Source organism: Biomphalaria glabrata, chromosome 7 (genome assembly GCF_947242115.1).
Source record: "Biomphalaria glabrata chromosome 7, xgBioGlab47.1, whole genome shotgun sequence".
Classification (NCBI taxonomy): Eukaryota; Metazoa; Mollusca; class Gastropoda; family Planorbidae; genus Biomphalaria; species Biomphalaria glabrata.
In genome coordinates, this window is record NC_074717.1 from 23,756,975 (window position 1) to 23,776,488 (window position 19,514).

A 19,514-nucleotide genomic window follows, 5' to 3' on the forward strand; every position below is an offset into this window, starting at 1 on the left:
TCGATTCGACGTTTCTTGCCCAGACATAGGTCTGGGGCAAGTAGTTTTGTGTGTGTTTTTTTGTCCATATATATTTTGGTTAATTCGGCACCTGTGCTCCCCACCCGCCATCGAGTCCAACGAGGGGACGGGCCATTCGGATGTCCAGAATGAGCTCGCCAGGGCTACACAGGTGCTATACTCAGTCAGCTGCTACATCGGACATGTGTCCGATACAGCAGCTCCCTGATTGACCCTCCAGCCACCGCCCTCCAGCATAGCCTATGCTGGTAGCTCGGCATGACCAGCCGGTTGACCCAGAGCGGGCCATCTGGGTCTCAGGTCTAGGGGAACTTGGAGCCAAAGTATTGTGTTGTTGTGGTTTATCCTCAGATAGCCACCACTCAAACACCAGGATCTCTTTATCCCCCCTTACCCGTCGCAGTCCACGGCAAACGGACTGGTCTAGAACGTAGTGAGAATTTAAAGTTAAGGAGACAGTGTGATGATCAATGAAGGCAGACTTAGGAAAAGAGGAGGCAGACACAATGATAGAAAAGAAGTAGGGCACTTTTGAGCTCCAAAAGTGCTAAGGAAAGAGGAGCGCAGTTTAACGTCATGTCTCGGGACGACACGAGTATTGATAAAATTAAATAGGTTTCAGCTTAATCACAACACTCAAGTTATTTTTTCTGATTCACCTTGACACAGGCATTGCTTGGTACACATAAAAAAATTAAAGACACATTCTAAATATAATGTATACAAAGTAAATGAAAACATGGGAAAAAAATCACACAAGTTGAATGTATTACACATTATGTAATAAACATGTTGGGATAAATGTACATTAAATTTTTTCTTCCTGATTAAAAAAACAAAAAGTACATTGCCATTCCCTCAGCTGTGAAAACATTGAGTCATGCGTAATTAAATGCACGCTATGGGTGAAATCATGATGAATATTGTACACAAATGAATCGTATGTTGTTTTTTTTTCGGAATTAATGGAAGTAGCAAATGACTTTAAAATACTACAAAGCATTGCTTACAAGATACGTATTTGTTAGAAACTGGAGTCTACCTGATTTGTACGTCATTCACATGTCCACCTTATATTTGAACCATAGGCGTATCTTAGGAGGTAGGGTTCGGGGTTCAACCTCGTCGCCCATCCCCACCCTTGAGATACAATTCCAAAATTAGGTGACTGTATTTTTGCGTAGGCTACAATCTAATAAACAGATATACAGGAAATAATGTTTGGCTACCCAGACCCCGCTCACAGCGCTTCTCCCTCCCCCTAGCTGGCAAGGGAAGGGTATCTGTCATTGTAATAACTCCAGACAGAACCTAGGCTATGTGTCATTGTAATAACTCCAGACAGAACCTAGGCTATGTGTCATTGTAATAACTCCAGACAGAACCTAGGCTATGTGTCATTGTAATAACTCCAGACAGAACCTAGGCTATGTGTCATTGTAATAACTCCAGACAGAACCTAGGCTATGTGTCATTGTAATAACTCCAGACAGAACCTAGGCTATGTGTCATTGTAATAACTCCAGACAGAACCTAGGCTATGTGTCATTGTAATAACTCCAGACAGAACCTAGGCTATGTGTCATTGTAATAACTCCAGACAGAACCTAGGCTATGTGTCATTGTAATAACTCCAGACAGAACCTAGGCTATGTGTCATTGTAATAACTCCAGACAGAACCTAGGCTATGTGTCACTGTAATAACTCCAGACAGAACCTAGGCTATGTGTCATTGTAATAACTCCAGACAGAACCTAGGCTATGTGTCATTGTAATAACTCCAGACAGAACCTAGGCAATGTGTCATTGTAATAACTCCAGACAGAACCTAGGCTATGTGTCATTGTAATAACTCCAGACAGAACCTAGGCTATGTGTCATTGTAATAACTCCAGACAGAACCTAGGCTATGTGTCATTGTAATAACTCCAGACAGAACCTAGGCTATGTGTCATTGTAATAACTCCAGACAGAACCTAGGCTATGTGTCATTGTAATAACTCCAGACAGAACCTAGGCTATGTGTCATTGTAATAACTCCAGACAGAACCTAGGCTATGTGTCATTGTAATAACTCCAGACAGAACCTAGGCTATCTGTCATTGTAATAACTCCAGACAGAACCTAGGCTATCTGTCATTGTAATAACTCCAGACAGAACCTAGGCTATGTGTCATTGTAATAACTCCAGACAGAACCTAGGCTATCTGTCATTGTAATAACTCCAGACAGAACCTAGGCTATCTGTCATTGTAATAACTCCAGACAGAACCTAGGCTATGTGTCATTGTAATAACTCCAGACAGAACCTAGGCTATCTGTCATTGTAATAACTCCAGACAGAACCTAGGCTATCTGTCATTGTAATAACTCCAGACAGAACCTAGGCTATCTGTCATTGTAATAACTCCAGACAGAACCTAGGCTATGTGTCATTGTAATAACTCCAGACAGAACCTAGGCTATCTGTCATTGTAATAACTCCAGACAGAACCTAGGCTATGTGTCATTGTAATAACTCCAGACAGAACCTAGGCTATCTGTCATTGTAATAACTCCAGACAGAACCTAGGCTATCTGTCATTGTAATAACTCCAGACAGAACCTAGGCTATCTGTCATTGTAATAACTCCAGACAGAACCTAGGCTATCTGTCATTGTAATAACTCCAGACAGAACCTAGGCTATCTGTCATTGTAATAACTCCAGACAGAACCTAGGCTATGTGTCATTGTAATAACTCCAGACAGAACCTAGGCTATGTGTCATTGTAATAACTCCAGACAGAACCTAGGCTATGTGTCATTGTAATAACTCCAGACAGAACCTAGGCTATCTGTCATTGTAATAACTCCAGACAGAACCTAGGCTATGTGTCATTGTAATAACTCCAGACAGAACCTAGGCTATCTGTCATTGTAATAACTCCAGACAGAACCTAGGCTATCTGTCATTGTAATAACTCCAGACAGAACCTAGGCTATCTGTCATTGTAATAACTCCAGACAGAACCTAGGCTATCTGTCATTGTAATAACTCCAGACAGAACCTAGGCTATCTGTCATTGTAATAACTCCAGACAGAACCTAGGCTATGTGTCATTGTAATAACTCCAGACAGAACCTAGGCTATGTGTCATTGTAATAACTCCAGACAGAACCTAGGCTATCTGTCATTGTAATAACTCCAGACAGAACCTAGGCTATGTGTCATTGTAATAACTCCAGACAGAACCTAGGCTATCTGTCATTGTAATAACTCCAGACAGAACCTAGGCTATGTGTCATTGTAATAACTCCAGACAGAACCTAGGCTATCTGTCATTGTAATAACTCCAGACAGAACCTAGGCTATCTGTCATTGTAATAACTCCAGACAGAACCTAGGCTATCTGTCATTGTAATAACTCCAGACAGAACCTAGGCTATGTGTCATTGTAATAACTCCAGACAGAACCTAGGCTATGTGTCATTGTAATAACTCCAGACAGAACCTAGGCTATCTGTCATTGTAATAACTCCAGACAGAACCTAGGCTATCTGTCATTGTAATAACTCCAGACAGAACCTAGGCTATGTGTCATTGTAATAACTCCAGACAGAACCTAGGCTATCTGTCATTGTAATAACTCCAGACAGAACCTAGGCTATGTACAAAAGACCGCCGAATAAAATGAACGCATTGGCTGTACTGGACGTTATCTGCGTAAATTTAAAGTATATATGTGTGTGTGTGTGTGTGTGTGTGTGCAAAGAAAAGACAAAAATACCCCTTAGAAAAAAATCCATGATTCAAACCTCTTACAAATATTGTGGTCGACTCGATATAACTTTAAGGATATCAGTGCCACGATTCTACAATAATATTTCCACTACTTGTCTCCCTTTTTAACATGCAAAATAATATTGAAAAGGGCTTTTGGTCACTAGCCTTGTTGATTGCACCTGTTGAGGTGAAAGAGGTTTGTGACGATGCGAATTTTCTTAGTCGCAACAGGACTAAAAACTTAGAGGCTCAATTTCATTAAGTCACAAATTGACTTACAAAACTATATAATGCGGATCTCTAAACCTTCGGCTAAGCAAAATAGATCTTAATAAATTCATTCAACAATTTTAATCTCTAATACTTGCAAAAAAACATCAACTCTGTGAGCGCTTCAGGCCGAAAATTCTTAATTATGTAAGTCGGCAACTGAATTTTTTTTTCAGACGTATAGTCTTTGTTTCATATGTAGTTGCACTACGATCGTAAGAACAAATCGAATCCTCAAAATGAATTCCAGGTTTTCTAAACAGCGCCTTGTTAATACAGGCTAAAAGAAATTTAATATTAAGACTAAGATTACTGTCATTGCTTTATGTCACACTCTGAGCCACGCGAAAGTTCCTTTTCGGGGGCAGCAACTATGGTCTCTTGATCCAGAAGTGCTTTTCCTGGATCCTCCACCACTTTGCCTTTTGTCAACTTCTGCCACAAGACAATGATGGCGGCTGTACCTTCGCCTTCTGCTAATTTTTTTAGCGCTAATCGCTTGGCCTCATTTTTCTTAGCCTCTTTACGTTTCTCGTCTTCCTTGTTGGTTTTTTTAAACAGTTTGAATCTGGACGTTTTCTTGTCTTGAGTAGACGAACTCATTTCGTTGTCTTCCTGGCTGGTCGTTAGAGTTGTCTTCTCTTCGTTGTTGTTCACGACGTCGATTTCCGCGCTCTTATCTCCCTTAGTATTCTGCCTTCGTTGGTATAAGAAATAGAACACCACGAGGACTAACAGAGGCAGGGGTGTCATGATGGCGGAGGAGGCAGGTCCCACGACAGCAAGCTGGTTGTCTGGTGGAGGTAGGGATAAATATACTATCAAGAAGGCGATGCCCATGTTCTGGAGACATTGGGAAAAGAAAGAAAATGTAGACAAAACTGGGATTAAAAACATCAATAAAGCAGACTTAATAAGTATAAAGTTAAGTATTTTTTTACAAGAGATAATGTCGCTGGGAAAATAGTCACAATAATTCGTCGCGGTATTTAGCCAAAGTAAAGACAATGTCAATACAACTGAGACCAATAGCTCATTGTCTGTATGACGTGGCTGCCCACAGGTTGTGACGTCACAGGCCAGTGTAGACTCTCTTGACGCCTATCATAACGAATGGTCTCTATAAAACCCAAGAAGTGTAATCAAATTAACGGAAAGGAAGCCTGGTATTGTGGTATGCGTTCTGGACAGTTGTCTCGATGAGCCTGGGTTTGAATCCTGCCAACCGACAACCTGCGGGAGGTTTGGTCTAAGATGTATTATAATCTTCAATAATGGAGAAAAATCCTAAACGTATGAAGCATACAATGGTCAGGTAAATCTTTGCTGGGTCAAAACTAGAACATTTTAATAACACCACTAAATGATTGCATTTAGTAGACCTATGTAAGCATTAACCAATTAGCATTTATAGAGCATTCATCAGGCTAATTAATGGGATAAACCAGTTTATATGACTGCATAGGAACAGATATTTAAATACCTTTCTATATTAAAACAATATTTCCCTTCTCTGTGTAAAAAGTTAACCCAAGTTTGGGTCAGACCATCAAACAAATAGTATATTGAGTTGACCAACCTGTATACCAGTTTCTATGGCGATGGTCTTGACTCTTGTCCAGGACTGACAACACAGGAAGGCGATAAGCCCGCCCACGATGTAGCCAATGTATGGCAGCAGACATCCGGCAGCGATTGTCATGGGTTTGATCATCTTGAAGATGAAGAGGTTAGTGTAAATACCGAGAGACGTGATAAACAACACAACTATCATCAAAGCTGGTTTCAGAATTTTTGTGACGACTTTCGCAACTTTTGGTAACTGTGGACAATAATGGAAAATTAAACAAATTATAAGAGAAGCGTATTATTCCTGAAAACGAACTATTATTTATAGTTGGAGCAAGTTAGTCTAAGTGTTTCTTCCATAAATCTGGGGCCCCGCTCTCTTCTCTCACTTGCTCTCTCTCTCTCTCTATTTCCACCTTTCTCTATCTTGCTCTCTCTCTCTCTATTTCCACCTTTCTCTATCTTGCTCTCTCTCTCTCTCTATTTCCACCTTTCTCTATCTTGCTCTCTCTCTCTCTCTATTTCCACCTTTCTCTATCTTGCTCTCTTTCTGTCTCTCTATTTCCACCTTTCTCTTGCTTGCTCTCTCTCTCCATTTCCACCTTTCTCTATCTTGCTCTCTCCATGTTTTTAAATTTCTTGTGCTCTCCTTCACATCTCTGTTTCTCTCTTTCGGGATCTTTCTCTTTATAATTCTCTCTTTTGCTTTATCTCCCCTAGTTCCCCATCTTCTCTACACATCGCTCTCCCCTCTCTATTTCTCCACCCCTCTCCTTTCTCTTCCTTTCTTGTTCATTAAGACTAAGACTGCTCTATTGACTAAGACTGCTCTATTGACTAAGACTGCTTTATTGACTAAGACTGCTCTATTGGTCCTTATTAGAAATTGATTGTAAATAGAAGGAAATAAATAAATTATATTTTACTCTCCCTCTCTCTCGCTCTTTGTTTGTCTCTCTCTCTATTTCTCTTGCCCTCTGCCCTTCTCCCCTCTAACACCCCCCTCCCCGGCTCTTTGTTCTCCTCATTCTAAATACACAACACAATGAGGTTGTTATCTAGCCCCTACATCCCTTCCTTTTCACAAGAGACAAACACGTAATGAATTTCAGGGTTACTGGAAATATCAGGATATTCATTTGTTTACTTCTTGTTATAGTTAACAAGCAATAGAAAAAAAAAATACTTTTTAACTCTTTCTCTCCGTTATTATTTTCCACGTTACTATGGAATTATCCATTTCGCTCATTTGTATTTCACTATCCTGTTATGATTAAACTTAGATAACTTTTTGAATGTAAACAGAAAATGTTATAATAGGTATATAATTATAGAAGAATGCATGCTCTTTGTATATAACACGAAAAAAAATTATAAAAACCAAAAATTAATTTAATTTAGTAGGGACAAATCAAAGTTGGTATCGTCAGTTAGGAGAGAACGAGTTAAAAACAAAGCTTATCTAAGGGAAGGAACCGCTAAGTACTGACATTTATTGGAAAATTACAGAGTTTATCTCCCTTTCTTCTATATAAAACAACATTAACGAATATATATATAATATATATATTAATCATGGACGCCGCAGGGGGGTGCAAGGGGACCGCCACTCCTGGATTCTGAGTAGCCAATTCTAGCTACTTTTTTGTACCAACAGATCAATTAAAATCTAAGTAGCAACTGAACAATTAGTGCTTCCACTGGTGACTGATGTACAGTTGTAGTAAACTAGCTTAGGCTTATCACGTATTAATGGCTGACTATTCACGTGCACCTGTCATATATCAGTTTTAGAACCCCTGTAATATTTGGTGACTAGTAGTCACTGAACCATTTCGTGCAGTTAGCACGAGATTTTTCTTGGTCGGGGACTGACCACGAGGTGGACACCTCAGTTAATTTCAGACTCCCGTAGAGAGAGGAGTGCTATGGATATCTTTTACAGTGGAGTAATGTACATGTACTCAAGTTATTATAATTGATTTGTATTCAGAATATATTTCTCTGGACATATGATTTGTGATGGCTGAAGTCGCCAATATCTTTTGTGATATGTTATTGTGTCAATAAAATTCATGTCTGCTACAAGAGAGTTTATTAATAGTTATAAATGTTGTGGTAGGAGAGTTCAGTATGTCAGTGTTCTCACGCACCTGCAAATCTAGTGCGTGTGAGAAAGTATTTAGTTAACAAGTCAGAGAACATTATAGCAGTACCAGAAGAGGTATCTACAACACACAGAGACATTCGCGTCATCACGCCTACAACAAGAACTAGGCTTTGACAGCACCCCTCTGAATTCTGGGTAGCCACATTTTAGCCAGTTTTTTACACCTTCAAATCAATTAACTTCTGCTAGGAAGCTGCTTAACATGTAGTCCTTTCACTAAAATAAAGCTAATAAGGATAATCTATTGTTGTCATAAACTGTAACAAGCTAATCTGTAGTTAATGTCCGACCATGTACTCTTGCAATTCAATATTCAATGTTATATAGCACATTAGTCGTAACGATTTTTTTTTAAATTTGCATATAATTAATAGTTATCATTATATTTAGTAAAGACCTAGAATATGATAAAAGTATTTTTTTTTTGGTCTTGAAGTAAAAAATTTTGCTAGCTGTCTTTTGATTTGATATATGTGAAAGCTTCTTTGAACAAGATTGAAGAGTACAGTCATCTTGGTAAATGTATTACATCTTGCGGAGTTGCGGTCAGTGTTAGCGCCCAATAAAATAAAATAGCAGGTTAAACACGTCCACCAGTTTGTGATAGAAAAGATATTTTCAAAAAAGTTATTCCTATACCACCCGAGTCAAAACGTTGATTTGTATCGACGGAACACTGGCAGCAGCAAGAAATCGAAATATTCGAGCAGCAGCAAGAATTAACTGCGTTTTCTTGGTATTTCTATAATAAAATGCAGATATCTCAATCACTGAACAGATGTGTTTGAGCGTTGGTTTTGTTGATGGCCATTGTACTCGATAAGAATTCATTGGTTTTGTCATTGGTGTTTAGAGAGACGCACTGCCTGTGTCCAACTTCATTGTCAGGGAATACATTATGTACATTTTTCACATGGGCAAACTACTCGGCCAAGGCTGCGATGGCTGTCACGTGATGGGTAGCATTTAAAACTGTGTTCAGGCAAGAATTCGTGAAAAATATCCAAAAGCAGACAATGTCCGTTGCGAGTCCCACAGACTTAAACTTGCTAGTATTGACCTGAATGCCATTTCAGATGTACGTAATGCTGTTGGTGTCATCCAGAAGATAATCTATTTCTTCCATAACAGTCCCAAGCGAGAGCGTTGGTGCTAAATTTACCTCTTTTGTGTGAGACACGATGGACTGAGAAATACGAATACCGTCGTGTTTTACGTCACAACTTTGAGAAGATCTTAGACTGTTTGGCGTATTTTAAAATAACGGCTGTAAGTGAAACCTGACAAACTGCATATGTGTAATCAGTGCTTGCTTCTCAAATGTTTCCGATTTGTCTTTTAATTGTCAATTATTCATCTTTTCATGAATTTGATGACATAAATACCAACTTGGCCATGTTGAGGAACACTTCAAGGATGGCATCTTGAGGAAGGCGAGACTGCTGGCAGGCAAAAGGGGTATTGAGTTGGTGCTACCGAGAATTTGTAGTCGACAGACACACCGAGAAAAAAACATATGTTTGGATTTCGGGAGTTATTACAGAACACTTTACATTACGTAACTTTTTTCGTTAGTTTCTTCATTACTGTTCCGCTTTTCAAGCAAGAATAATGCTCAGTTCAATTTGTTTTGGCTACATCCTAAAAGGATGCAAGAGCTGCAACGTGTAGAAGAATATCAGCATTGCCAGATAAGCGTTCATCACTGTCCATCGCGACGAGAAACAATTCAGTAGAAAAGTTATTGACAGTTTTGGCTTTTTTTTTTTGTTTGATCAACCGTCCGGATGTACGGACCGCACGGATAAACTTATTAGTATATACGGTAAATAGTTTGTTCACGTGTTTTGTTTTGTATTTCATGAAACAAGTATTTACTGCAAACTTAATAGGTATGTGGGGTGGCGTGGTGCACTATTTCTTTTCTTTAATAATCTTTGTAATAAAAAAGTTGCAGTTACGACTTTGAGCCATGAGTGGCAACTTGCACCCCCTGCAAAAAATCCTGCGGGCGCCCATAATTTATACACACACACACACACAACTCTCATTGAGTAGAATTTACTCCCCTTATTTCGAAATCAAATAAAATAATTAATCACCAACAATTTATTAACTAATTTTTTTTTTTATTGATTCATGTCTTGTCCGGTTTATAACTTTATTCGAAAATGGGAAATGGTAGTAACACTTTTCGCCAGACTTATAGACAGAGTGAGCTGATAGAAGCTTTGTACAAATATGGCCAGTTTTCTGTTTAAAAATAAAATTTACTTTTTAATATAAGTGTGAAATTGTGTTTCGTGATGGGGGAAGGGGCGGGGTGTATGCTGAGATTTTAAAATTGTAAGCCCTAATTTTATATATGTAGGAATTGTCCCTCTTTAAACCTGTTGAGAGGAAATTAGAACTGTCAAAGGCCTGCACCACACCAGAACTAATATGTCTAATAACAGTGACCTATTCAAAACGCCTCAGTTTACCTTATATTTGATCAAAATGCCCAGAAAGATGGGTAAGATGGCTATTGCCAATGTTTCCAAGATGTTTTCGTAAGGAATTTTCAAATTGACAGTGTCGTCTTTAAAGAGACTTCCCAAAGTGAAGATCCAGAAGGGAATCAGCCCTGCAGACGTAAAAAAAAATGTTTGATTAAGTAAGCGTGATGTGACGTAGTGACGTGATGTGTCGTAGTGACGTGATGTGACGTAGTGACGTAGGCCATCATGACGCAAGGTGGTTTATTGCTTCCGGGCTCATGACCATTATAAACCATTGAAAAGAAGAAAAAAAATTGAGATTAAATTTTATTTTTTTAAACTTCTTATGTAATATTACTTAAAATGTTTGTATTACATGTTTCGGATGTTCCTTCAGAGTGGAAGATACTTTACTTCCGAGTCCAAACCTCCCGAAGAACGACGAGGGTGGCAGTGGGGAGGGTATGAATCCGGGAGTCTCTAGACCATCAAGAAGTCCGAACGACAGTCAAGCCGCACGACCAGGCAACCATCTATTGTGTATTTATCATTATAAAATTATATTTCTAGCATACAAGATAACCGTTTGTCTATCGTCCGGTGTCCGGCTGATACGTGCTTGGTGATTAAATTTGTTTTTTGTCCAATCAACCTAGGTGTGGTATGGGCCTATGATCATATTATTGAACCCGGGTCCACGAAAATCTTGCTACGCTACTAATGACACATATAGGATCTACATGTAGAGTCTTAATGAGTAATCATGATGCCATACGTAGATGATAATATCACATATAGATCTATATCATAGATTATATGAATACAGGCACAAACAGTAAATTAGATCTTTACTTACCTAATGCAGCCACGCTACTAATGGTTGTCATAGCAATGGACAAGGACAGATCACCACCCAACAAGTATGTAAACATGTTGCTAGGACCACCACCTGGCACAATACCGCACGTGAATATTCCAAGGGAGATAGCAGCGCTATCTTGTGGTATAGTCTTGGCTATCAAAAATGCAATCTGAAATCGAGAAATCATCAACACCTCGTCCAGTGACATGCTGACGATCCCAATGTCAAGGTTAAGACAGGAACATTATCAATGTCTTGCCCTTCCCTTTTTTTTTACAGTTCCTCTATTCAGCTTGCAAATGTATCGGCAAAATGTTGAACCTGGACACTGTTCTCGAAAAACTGCTCTAATGATTTTCTAGACATTTAACACGTTACCTATATCTTTGGCCATTCGGGGAAAGCTGTATTTGACAGTTATAATTTGTCGATATATTATCAAATTCCATTTTTTTAAATGTATCATTCAGTAGTGATTAAGAGCAAAATATATGCTCTTACAAAGGTTGATCAGCCGTATAAGAGTGAGTCGCTTCTTTAAAAAAAAAACACTTTTGTATGTTAATTGTTTTAGTTTTGCATTGAGTGTCTAATCTAACAAAGATTAGAAAATAATTTTGAGCAGGTAAGAAAAAAAAAGTAACATGTAAAAAAGTCTTAAAAATAAAATCAGTAAATTTTAAATTGCATTAACAAAAACACATCAACACAATAAATAACACTTTCAAAATATTTTTCAGAGGACAACGCAAGTGTCATAATTATTATTCTATTCCAAATCTCATGTTTTTTTGTTTTGTGGGTTTTTTTTGTGTGTGCTCTCATTGCTGGTAGGCTACTTATTCAAAATTCCACGAAACCCTCCCCTCCCATTAAACATCTTAGATACATTGGAAGGGAAGCCCTTCAGTTGTGCGTCCATCTGAAAAAAAAAGTGTTTTTGAAAATCCAAATTTACAATCGCCTTCATCGTTTTAAAATGAATGCATCGACCACCTTTTGCTCTTCTGCTCTAGATTGGCTAGTCTGTATGTCTACTGTTCTTGGGAGTTCCACTAACATCCCAGGTTAGCAGTGGCGTAGGTAGGGATTTGGGGGCCCAGGGGACCTTGACCTCTTTAGCGGCCCCTGCAGTTAGACATTCAACATCATGACATGAGATGATGTACTTAATAAATATATAACTAAATAATATAGCTAATGTAGCTATAACTCAGGTTACTTCCTGAGAATAATCCCGCACGAAAAAGAGCTAATCTGTGTGGAATAATTTCAACAAGGTCAATAGCTTATAGAACAACATGAATAGCAAGATTACATGGTAGTGGTTTAATATTTAATATAAGATTTAAAGAAAATAAGGACATTCGTTGCCCCCCCCTTTAAGTGGGGGCCCAGGGGGGCTTTCGAATTTTGACCCCCTGCCCCAGCTACGCCACTGCAGGTTAGCTGCGCCCTTGTAGGCCAAGTTATGATAATAATAAATAACTGTAAATAGCTGCAGTGAGCTTCTCAACAGGACCAGTGGCTTACAAGGGGAGGGTGGGTTGGGCAAGGGTTCCGGAGTGTAGGGCACGTTGAAACAAAAATATTTCCGTCGCTACGTTTGTTAACTTCGTTTTCAATTACATGCTACTTCTGCTTACTAGTGATGCTAGCTTTGCTGTCCCGGGTGTACTAGTCTTGTGATCACCCTAACCGGTTTGCTAATTATCCCTCAACAGTTCTACCCACTACACTCACGCTTAGGCGAACCTCCGTTTGGAAAACGCGGCCATGCGACAATCACGTGACCGCAATTAGTCTAACGTAACAAAGTAGACTCATGTCTATTCTACACTCATGACACTCAGATTGTATTGAAAGCAATACAATTGGAGATCTTAACGATAAATTAGGCCAATACAATGTCAAGGACGCTAAATCGAACTTTAATATTTCCAACTAAATAGAAGCTACAAACAGAAGAGCTTAGATTAGCTTTGATTCTGCAGAGCTAAAACGTGCTAAAAAAAAGACCCTCTAGAGATATTTATACATTATCAACACTGTCTTCAATCTAGAGATCGGATACACCAAAAAGCTAGCTATTTATAGTTAGATAGAACGAAGCCAAACAAAAGCTCTCTAACGCTTCAAGGTTTGACAATATTGGTGAACCGAATGGGTTAAAGTGTAAACCTAAAGCGTATTTTAATGTACAAAAAAAAACAAAAAAAACACTACACTATAGAACTATTGCACAAGTTTCAGTGCTTCTCTGTCGTAACCATATCGAGTCCAACTTTTAAACTCGCCGAGATCTCCTTTCTGAGCCGTCGTCTGCGAGATTTACTTAGTCCGATTCTTGCCCCTGACCCCGTAGTTGTCTGATTCTTCACTAACCGCTGTAAACAATCTCAACCGCTTAATATTGCTGTAAATGATCAAGTACTAAAATGTTGGACGACTGGAATCAGGTAGATTTAGATCTATCTATGACTTTAGGCTTAACAACAACAAAGTGCTTAATCAGCACTTGCAGCAAGTCCGTCAGGTCAAGAGAAGACGCATGTCGAATAAAGTCTATATTATTATATTTGTAAAGTTTACTATGGTCTAGTTTCATAACTCGTCAATAAAAAATACACCACTTCATTTAGTGCTCTACTAAAGCATCATTATCAGTCCACCTGGTGTTGATTGAGTTGTACAATACACAATGTAGGCCGTATCATCCTAAGGAGTGATTGAATAGAACAACAACCCGATTAAAAAAATACAATTGCTTAACTAATGAAGTTTGTAAGACTGATTTTTTTAAAATGCAACGATTAAAAATTAAAATAAAACATTTCAGTCTGTGTTTTAACACTATCGGGTTAAAGTTCGAGGCATTGACCTTGTAAGTAAAACAGATTTTCGGTAGCTTTGAAAAAGAAAAGGTAGCTAGAATGGAGTTCGGTCTGCGGCTTAACGTCTTACTCCATGTAGCCGTTGTGGGGCACAACAAAGATTGGAACAGGCATCGAATCTTACTTACATTGCATTCTTAAAGCTTTATAGAATCTTACTAACATTGTGTTCTTAAAGTTTTATTTGAACTTAAAGTTATACAGAATCTTGCTAACATTGTGTTCTTAAAGTTTTATTTGAACTTAAAGTTATACAGAATCTTGCTAACATTGTGTTCTTAAAGTTATAATCATTTTGAACCGCTTTAAGATACAAGACAAAACACAAAGAAACAAAGAAAGGGCTTTCTTAGGATTGGTTTGGTTAGTGTGTCCATTGGATGGACTTTGTCCCTTTTTAGGGCAGAGTTTCGCCCACTTGCAGTGCACTAGACATTGTTTCGTGTGTCCGGTGTAGTGCACTAGACATTGTTTCGTGTGTCCGGTGCAGTGCACTAGACATTGTTTCGTGTGTCCGGTTCAAATGATTACAAGAATTAATGAATATCTTTTTATTTTTAAAAGGTTTACGGTAATTTTGTGGGTCCACTTTTAAGTACGGTAAAATCAAACTCATCAGCTTTTTCTCTTGCAGCACAAAGTAAAGTAAATGCAGGCCTACGTAGTAAAGGGCAACTTTCAATATGGCGTCCTTGACAATGCTTTAGCTGTTTTATTTTTTTCATTCACTTAAAATCTCATTCAATTTCCTTACTTTTCTTAAAGTTTCATTATATCTCCTACGCATTTGTACATATCACTTTCTCCTTTTTTTCTATGTCACTGAGGGTTTTTTTAAATAAAGTAGACTGGATCTTTAAAAAATGTAAACAAGGAGCAGATAATTCATTCGAATCGTAGCAGATTTACTGATTCAAGTGTAGCGTGGAATAAATGGACCAACAACAAATGTCAAGGACGCAATGTTGAAATGATAGGTTGCCAATTAAATAATAAAAAAACTAATTTTAACAAAAATTACTTTGTGCTATAAACGAAAGAGATTAAAAATTAATTTCTAAACTATTTTCAACAAAATTTAAAATTGAAGCTTCACGGGTCATTTTAAGTTTTGTTACTTGTAGAGTTTAATTAGATCAACGAAAATAAAACGTATGTTACTAGTTATAATAGCGTGGCGATTAGGTATTTCTAGGTTTCTCTATGTGGGTATGCATAGTAAAAGTTATAGTTCTGGGATTTCAGGTCCCCTCTCCCCCAATAGTAATTGCACGCAATAGACTGAAATGATAGACTTACTAGAGGCATTCCAACATACTGACACAGTAGCCCGATGATAGGAGCGACTGGTTTCTTAAGGACGGCCTTGATGACAGATATCTCAACCTTGACTCCCATTCCAGTGGTGGCCAGAATTATGAAGATGTACAGGAGGATGCGGAAAATGGTGTCAATCGGTCTTGGCAACTGCATGACGATGATCATAGCTCTCCCAACCGTGTTTGGGGGCAACTGAGGCAAGCCTGGTGAGACCGGGGCGCCTATGGAGGCTCCATTGTTATCCGAAGACACATTTATGTCACTGCGGGTAATGAAACCTTGATGGTTGCTTTGAGCACCAGAAGATGGTTGAGTCTGGTTCGAGGGATCGACCCCAGCTATTCTGTCGGCTAGCACCAAAAGAAAAGACCTTCCGATGTTATTGGTTACCAAGGTAACGTTGATCCGCCCCTGAACGTAGCCAACGTACCTGGGTGGTTTCCCTTGGTTATCATCTTCAAGAGTGACATCCCCTAAAAGAGGCATTGTAGAGTTGGCGCTGGAATTAGGGCTCAGCCAGGGGACAGCCGAGGCGCAGGAGATATTAAATTTGCTGTTGTCAATTCTTGCAACGTTCGGCGACATCGTCATGGCAGTCAGGGCGTAGACAGTGTCGAGACTAAGGCACCTCAGGGTGTAGTTCATCAGAAACACGGCCGTGACATCCAAAGAGAACAGAAGCGCTCCTGGTCTACCTATGTTCGAAACCACATTGACGGTCACCAGCTGATCACTCATCCCCTGAGTCGGAGGCACCTTGGTTGTGTCTGGATTTGTATCACCATCCGTTTGAGAATCACTTAATTCAATACTGCTCAACATCACAATTAAAACTGCCCACAGTGTTGTCCTATTCATATTTAGGAAAAACATTGTCATCCTACCATTGAAAAATATTCAGCTCCTCAAAGACAGAAGGTGTAAACGTAGGTAATCCAAAATGTTTCATAAATCTGTAGGTCCTAAACAGTCACACTCTATTTAAAAAAAAACAACCTATGGAAATTAACATCAAATTCTCTTTATGGTAGACTATATAGTCAGCCTATAGGTCTGTCGTGAAATGGTTCCTATTTGAGCTCTGTCACCCATGACATGACAAGAGCAAAGGGACAGAACATATGTCGGAATATGTTACATGGTTCTTTCCCTTTTGACCTTTATATAGATATAAAGTAGACGCGTCACTGGCGAGGGTTGTTAGTGCTGATACCTCTTTCGACCTATGACTTTTTATGGTGGGGGGGGGGAGAGGAAAGGCGAGATTAGGGAGAGTCAGTGGCGTCGCTGGGGTACCACGCCGGTGAGGATACCACGTGTGCCGTATTCCCTTCTTCCCAAAAATACATAATTTAATAACAAGATATCACTGATATAGAACGAGTCTAAGCTTGTATTTATCAATTCTGAAAAAAAAAGCAAAATTATTATTCTATGTTTTTGTAGATTCTTATCTTGGGAAGAAAAAAAGAATCCATGGGAAGATTTGTTTTCACAAAATTCTGATGCCAGAGTAAATAGAAGTAAGTAAGTAGATAGAAAGCTCAGCCCAAGATAAAAAAATGTAGTTTTATAAGTCATGTCGAGACTAACTCTTTAACAAGCTAGAAAGTAGTTGAACTAGAGACTTCCTAAGTAATCACATCATTTTACAAATACCAGTAAAATGTCAGCATTTTTCAAAGTCATCTAGCCAAATAGCCCGAAAACTGGCTTGCTCCTCTTATAGATTTGGCTTTCTTTTTCTCTTTCGTAAGTCCCGCGCAATCTGACTCTTTCATGAACCAATCAATTTCTATTAATTAAAAACAGAAGTAAACTGTGTTAAAATAAATGCACATATAAGTCACTCGATGGATGTGAACGATAAAGAAATGGATTCCAGGACATGCTTTTTTTTTCATGTCTTGAATCATTTTAAAGCATTTTTATATTTTGAAATATTCATTAATCTATAAAGCTGAAGTCTCTTTTGAACCAATTGAAAACTATACACTTGTTCTACGTTCTACTGCGTGCTGTAACCAGGGCCGGCCTTAGGCCACTGCAGCCTATGCGGTCGTAGTGGGCCCCGCGCTTTCATAGGCCCCGCGCTAATTCCAAGTGTACATTATTAAATTAAACCATTATAACGTATATAAAATAACAGGGTTTTTGCGACCTCCTGATTTTCCAGGGCCTCCAGGAAATCTCATGAAAAAGCAAAATATACGATAAAGACGCTGAACTTTTTTGAATTTATTCAAATCTTCTTAAGAATAGACGAAATTGACATTTTGGGGTGCCAATAAACAAAAAGTGGCATTGCGAGCTTTCATTTGATAAAAATTTATTGCAAAGACGAAAGTAGGCCTATTTTCTAATTTAAAAAAAAATAATTTTGACATTATGCTTATCCCTACCCAGACTAGGCCCCGCGCGATCCGTTTCGCATAGGGCCCCGCAAATGCTAGGGCTGTAACTAAGGTCTATATGTGGCTAGATGTGGTTGAAATGTGTGCAGCCTATATGTGGTCCAGATTGAAGATCATGCACTTATCTCTTCACAAATCAATGTAGAGAGATACGGTTGTAGTCCATAGTATTTTTTATCGTTACGTTGGCTTTATTGACATTGATTATACACTTCTACTTTGAAGTGCATTGTACATTTGAGAGTAGATTTTTTTTCGCATCTAGTTCAAGAACTATCTTCACAGCGGGATATGTAGGCCATTTTTTTCAGGAAATTTTAAATGAGCTTTCAACTTTGAAACGGTGTCTATTTAGTGTCTTATGTACATCTAAGAGTGGAATAGCCTACTATACAATTACATCAAGCTTGAAGGAATGAGCATTTGAAAGAAAATGGCTATAGCCACGTCATCAAAGTTTCTTCTGCGAGACTTGTTTAACATTATTGGCTGAGTCTGACGTCTCATGCAACATTACAACTTCTGGACACATTCAAATAGTCTCATGCAACATTTCAACTTCTGGCCACATTTAAAATAAAACAAGCTATAACATAAAATTAAACCCTACCACGAAATCAAGCTATGGGAAATGACCATTTACTGAGGCTAAATATAGGCCTAAATAGTTAGCTTGTCGGTGTATCCGGTGTTCAAACTATAGGGAGGGCTGATATGCTACGTATACTTAAAGAGTATATAATAATATGTGTTCCCTTTTAGCACTGCAGAATCAAGTTTTCTTAATTAAAGGTGAAGATAGAGAAAGGCTAAGTTTGAAGAACTCACAAAGAGATAATGCATACAATCCGGAAATGTAGGCTAAAACTTCTATCTATATAAGATCGCCAGATATATGAAAACCCACACTTCAAAAGGAGGACAAAAAAAAACACTTTAAAAACCAGGCATAAAATCTATTTGATTTAACTTGCCATAAAATCTATTTGATTTAACTTGCCATAAAATCTATTTGATTTAACTTGCCATAAAATCTATTTGATTTAACTTGCCATAAAATCTATTTGATTTAACTTGCCATAAAATCTATTTGATTTAACTTGCCATAAAATCTATTTGATTTAACTTGCCATAAAATCTATTTGATTTAACTTGCCATAAAATCTATTTGATTTAACTTGCCATAAAATCTATTTAATTTAACTTGCCATAAAATCTATTTGATTTTACTTGCCATAAAATCTATTTGATTTAACTTGCCATAAAATCTATTTGATTTAACTTGCCATAAAATCTATTTGATTTAACTTGCCATAAAATCTATTTAATTTAACTTGCCATAAAATCTATTTGATTTTACTTGCCATAAAATCTATTTGATTTAACTTGCCATAAAATCTATTTGATTTAACTTGCCATAAAATCTATTTGATTTAACTTGCCATAAAATCTATTTAATTTATCTTGCCATAAAATCTATTTGATTTAACTTGCCATAAAATCTATTTGATTTAACTTGCCATAAAATCTATTTGATTTAACTTGCCATAAAATCTATTTGATTTAACTTGCCATAAAATCTATTTGATTTTACTTGCCATAAAATCTATTTGATTTAACTTGCCATAAAATCCCTGCCTGTAAAAGTTCTCTATTTACGTATCATATTTCTTAGTTGCAAGACTTTTTAGATCAGTTCATCATTAGTACAGACATGCAAGGGAACATTTCTGTCAGAAGAATGCTTC

At 38.0% G+C, this 19,514-nt stretch overlaps 1 protein-coding gene across 1 annotated transcript; it reads right to left on the reverse strand.

Annotated features, from left to right (window-relative positions):
* Nucleotides 1-766: 766 nt before the first annotated feature.
* LOC106062071 (sodium/bile acid cotransporter 4-like) lies at nucleotides 767-16,504 on the reverse strand. Its single transcript, XM_056035941.1, has 6 exons — nucleotides 15,332-16,504; nucleotides 11,133-11,307; nucleotides 10,280-10,422; nucleotides 5,637-5,879; nucleotides 3,664-4,900; nucleotides 767-1,332 (listed from the first exon to the last, which is right to left on the reverse strand). The coding sequence occupies exons 1-5, from the start codon at nucleotides 16,229-16,231 to the stop codon at nucleotides 4,373-4,375; spliced, it is 1,989 nt and encodes a 662-aa protein (XP_055891916.1). The 5' UTR covers nucleotides 16,232-16,504; the 3' UTR covers nucleotides 767-1,332; nucleotides 3,664-4,372.
* Nucleotides 16,505-19,514: the final 3,010 nt, after the last annotated feature.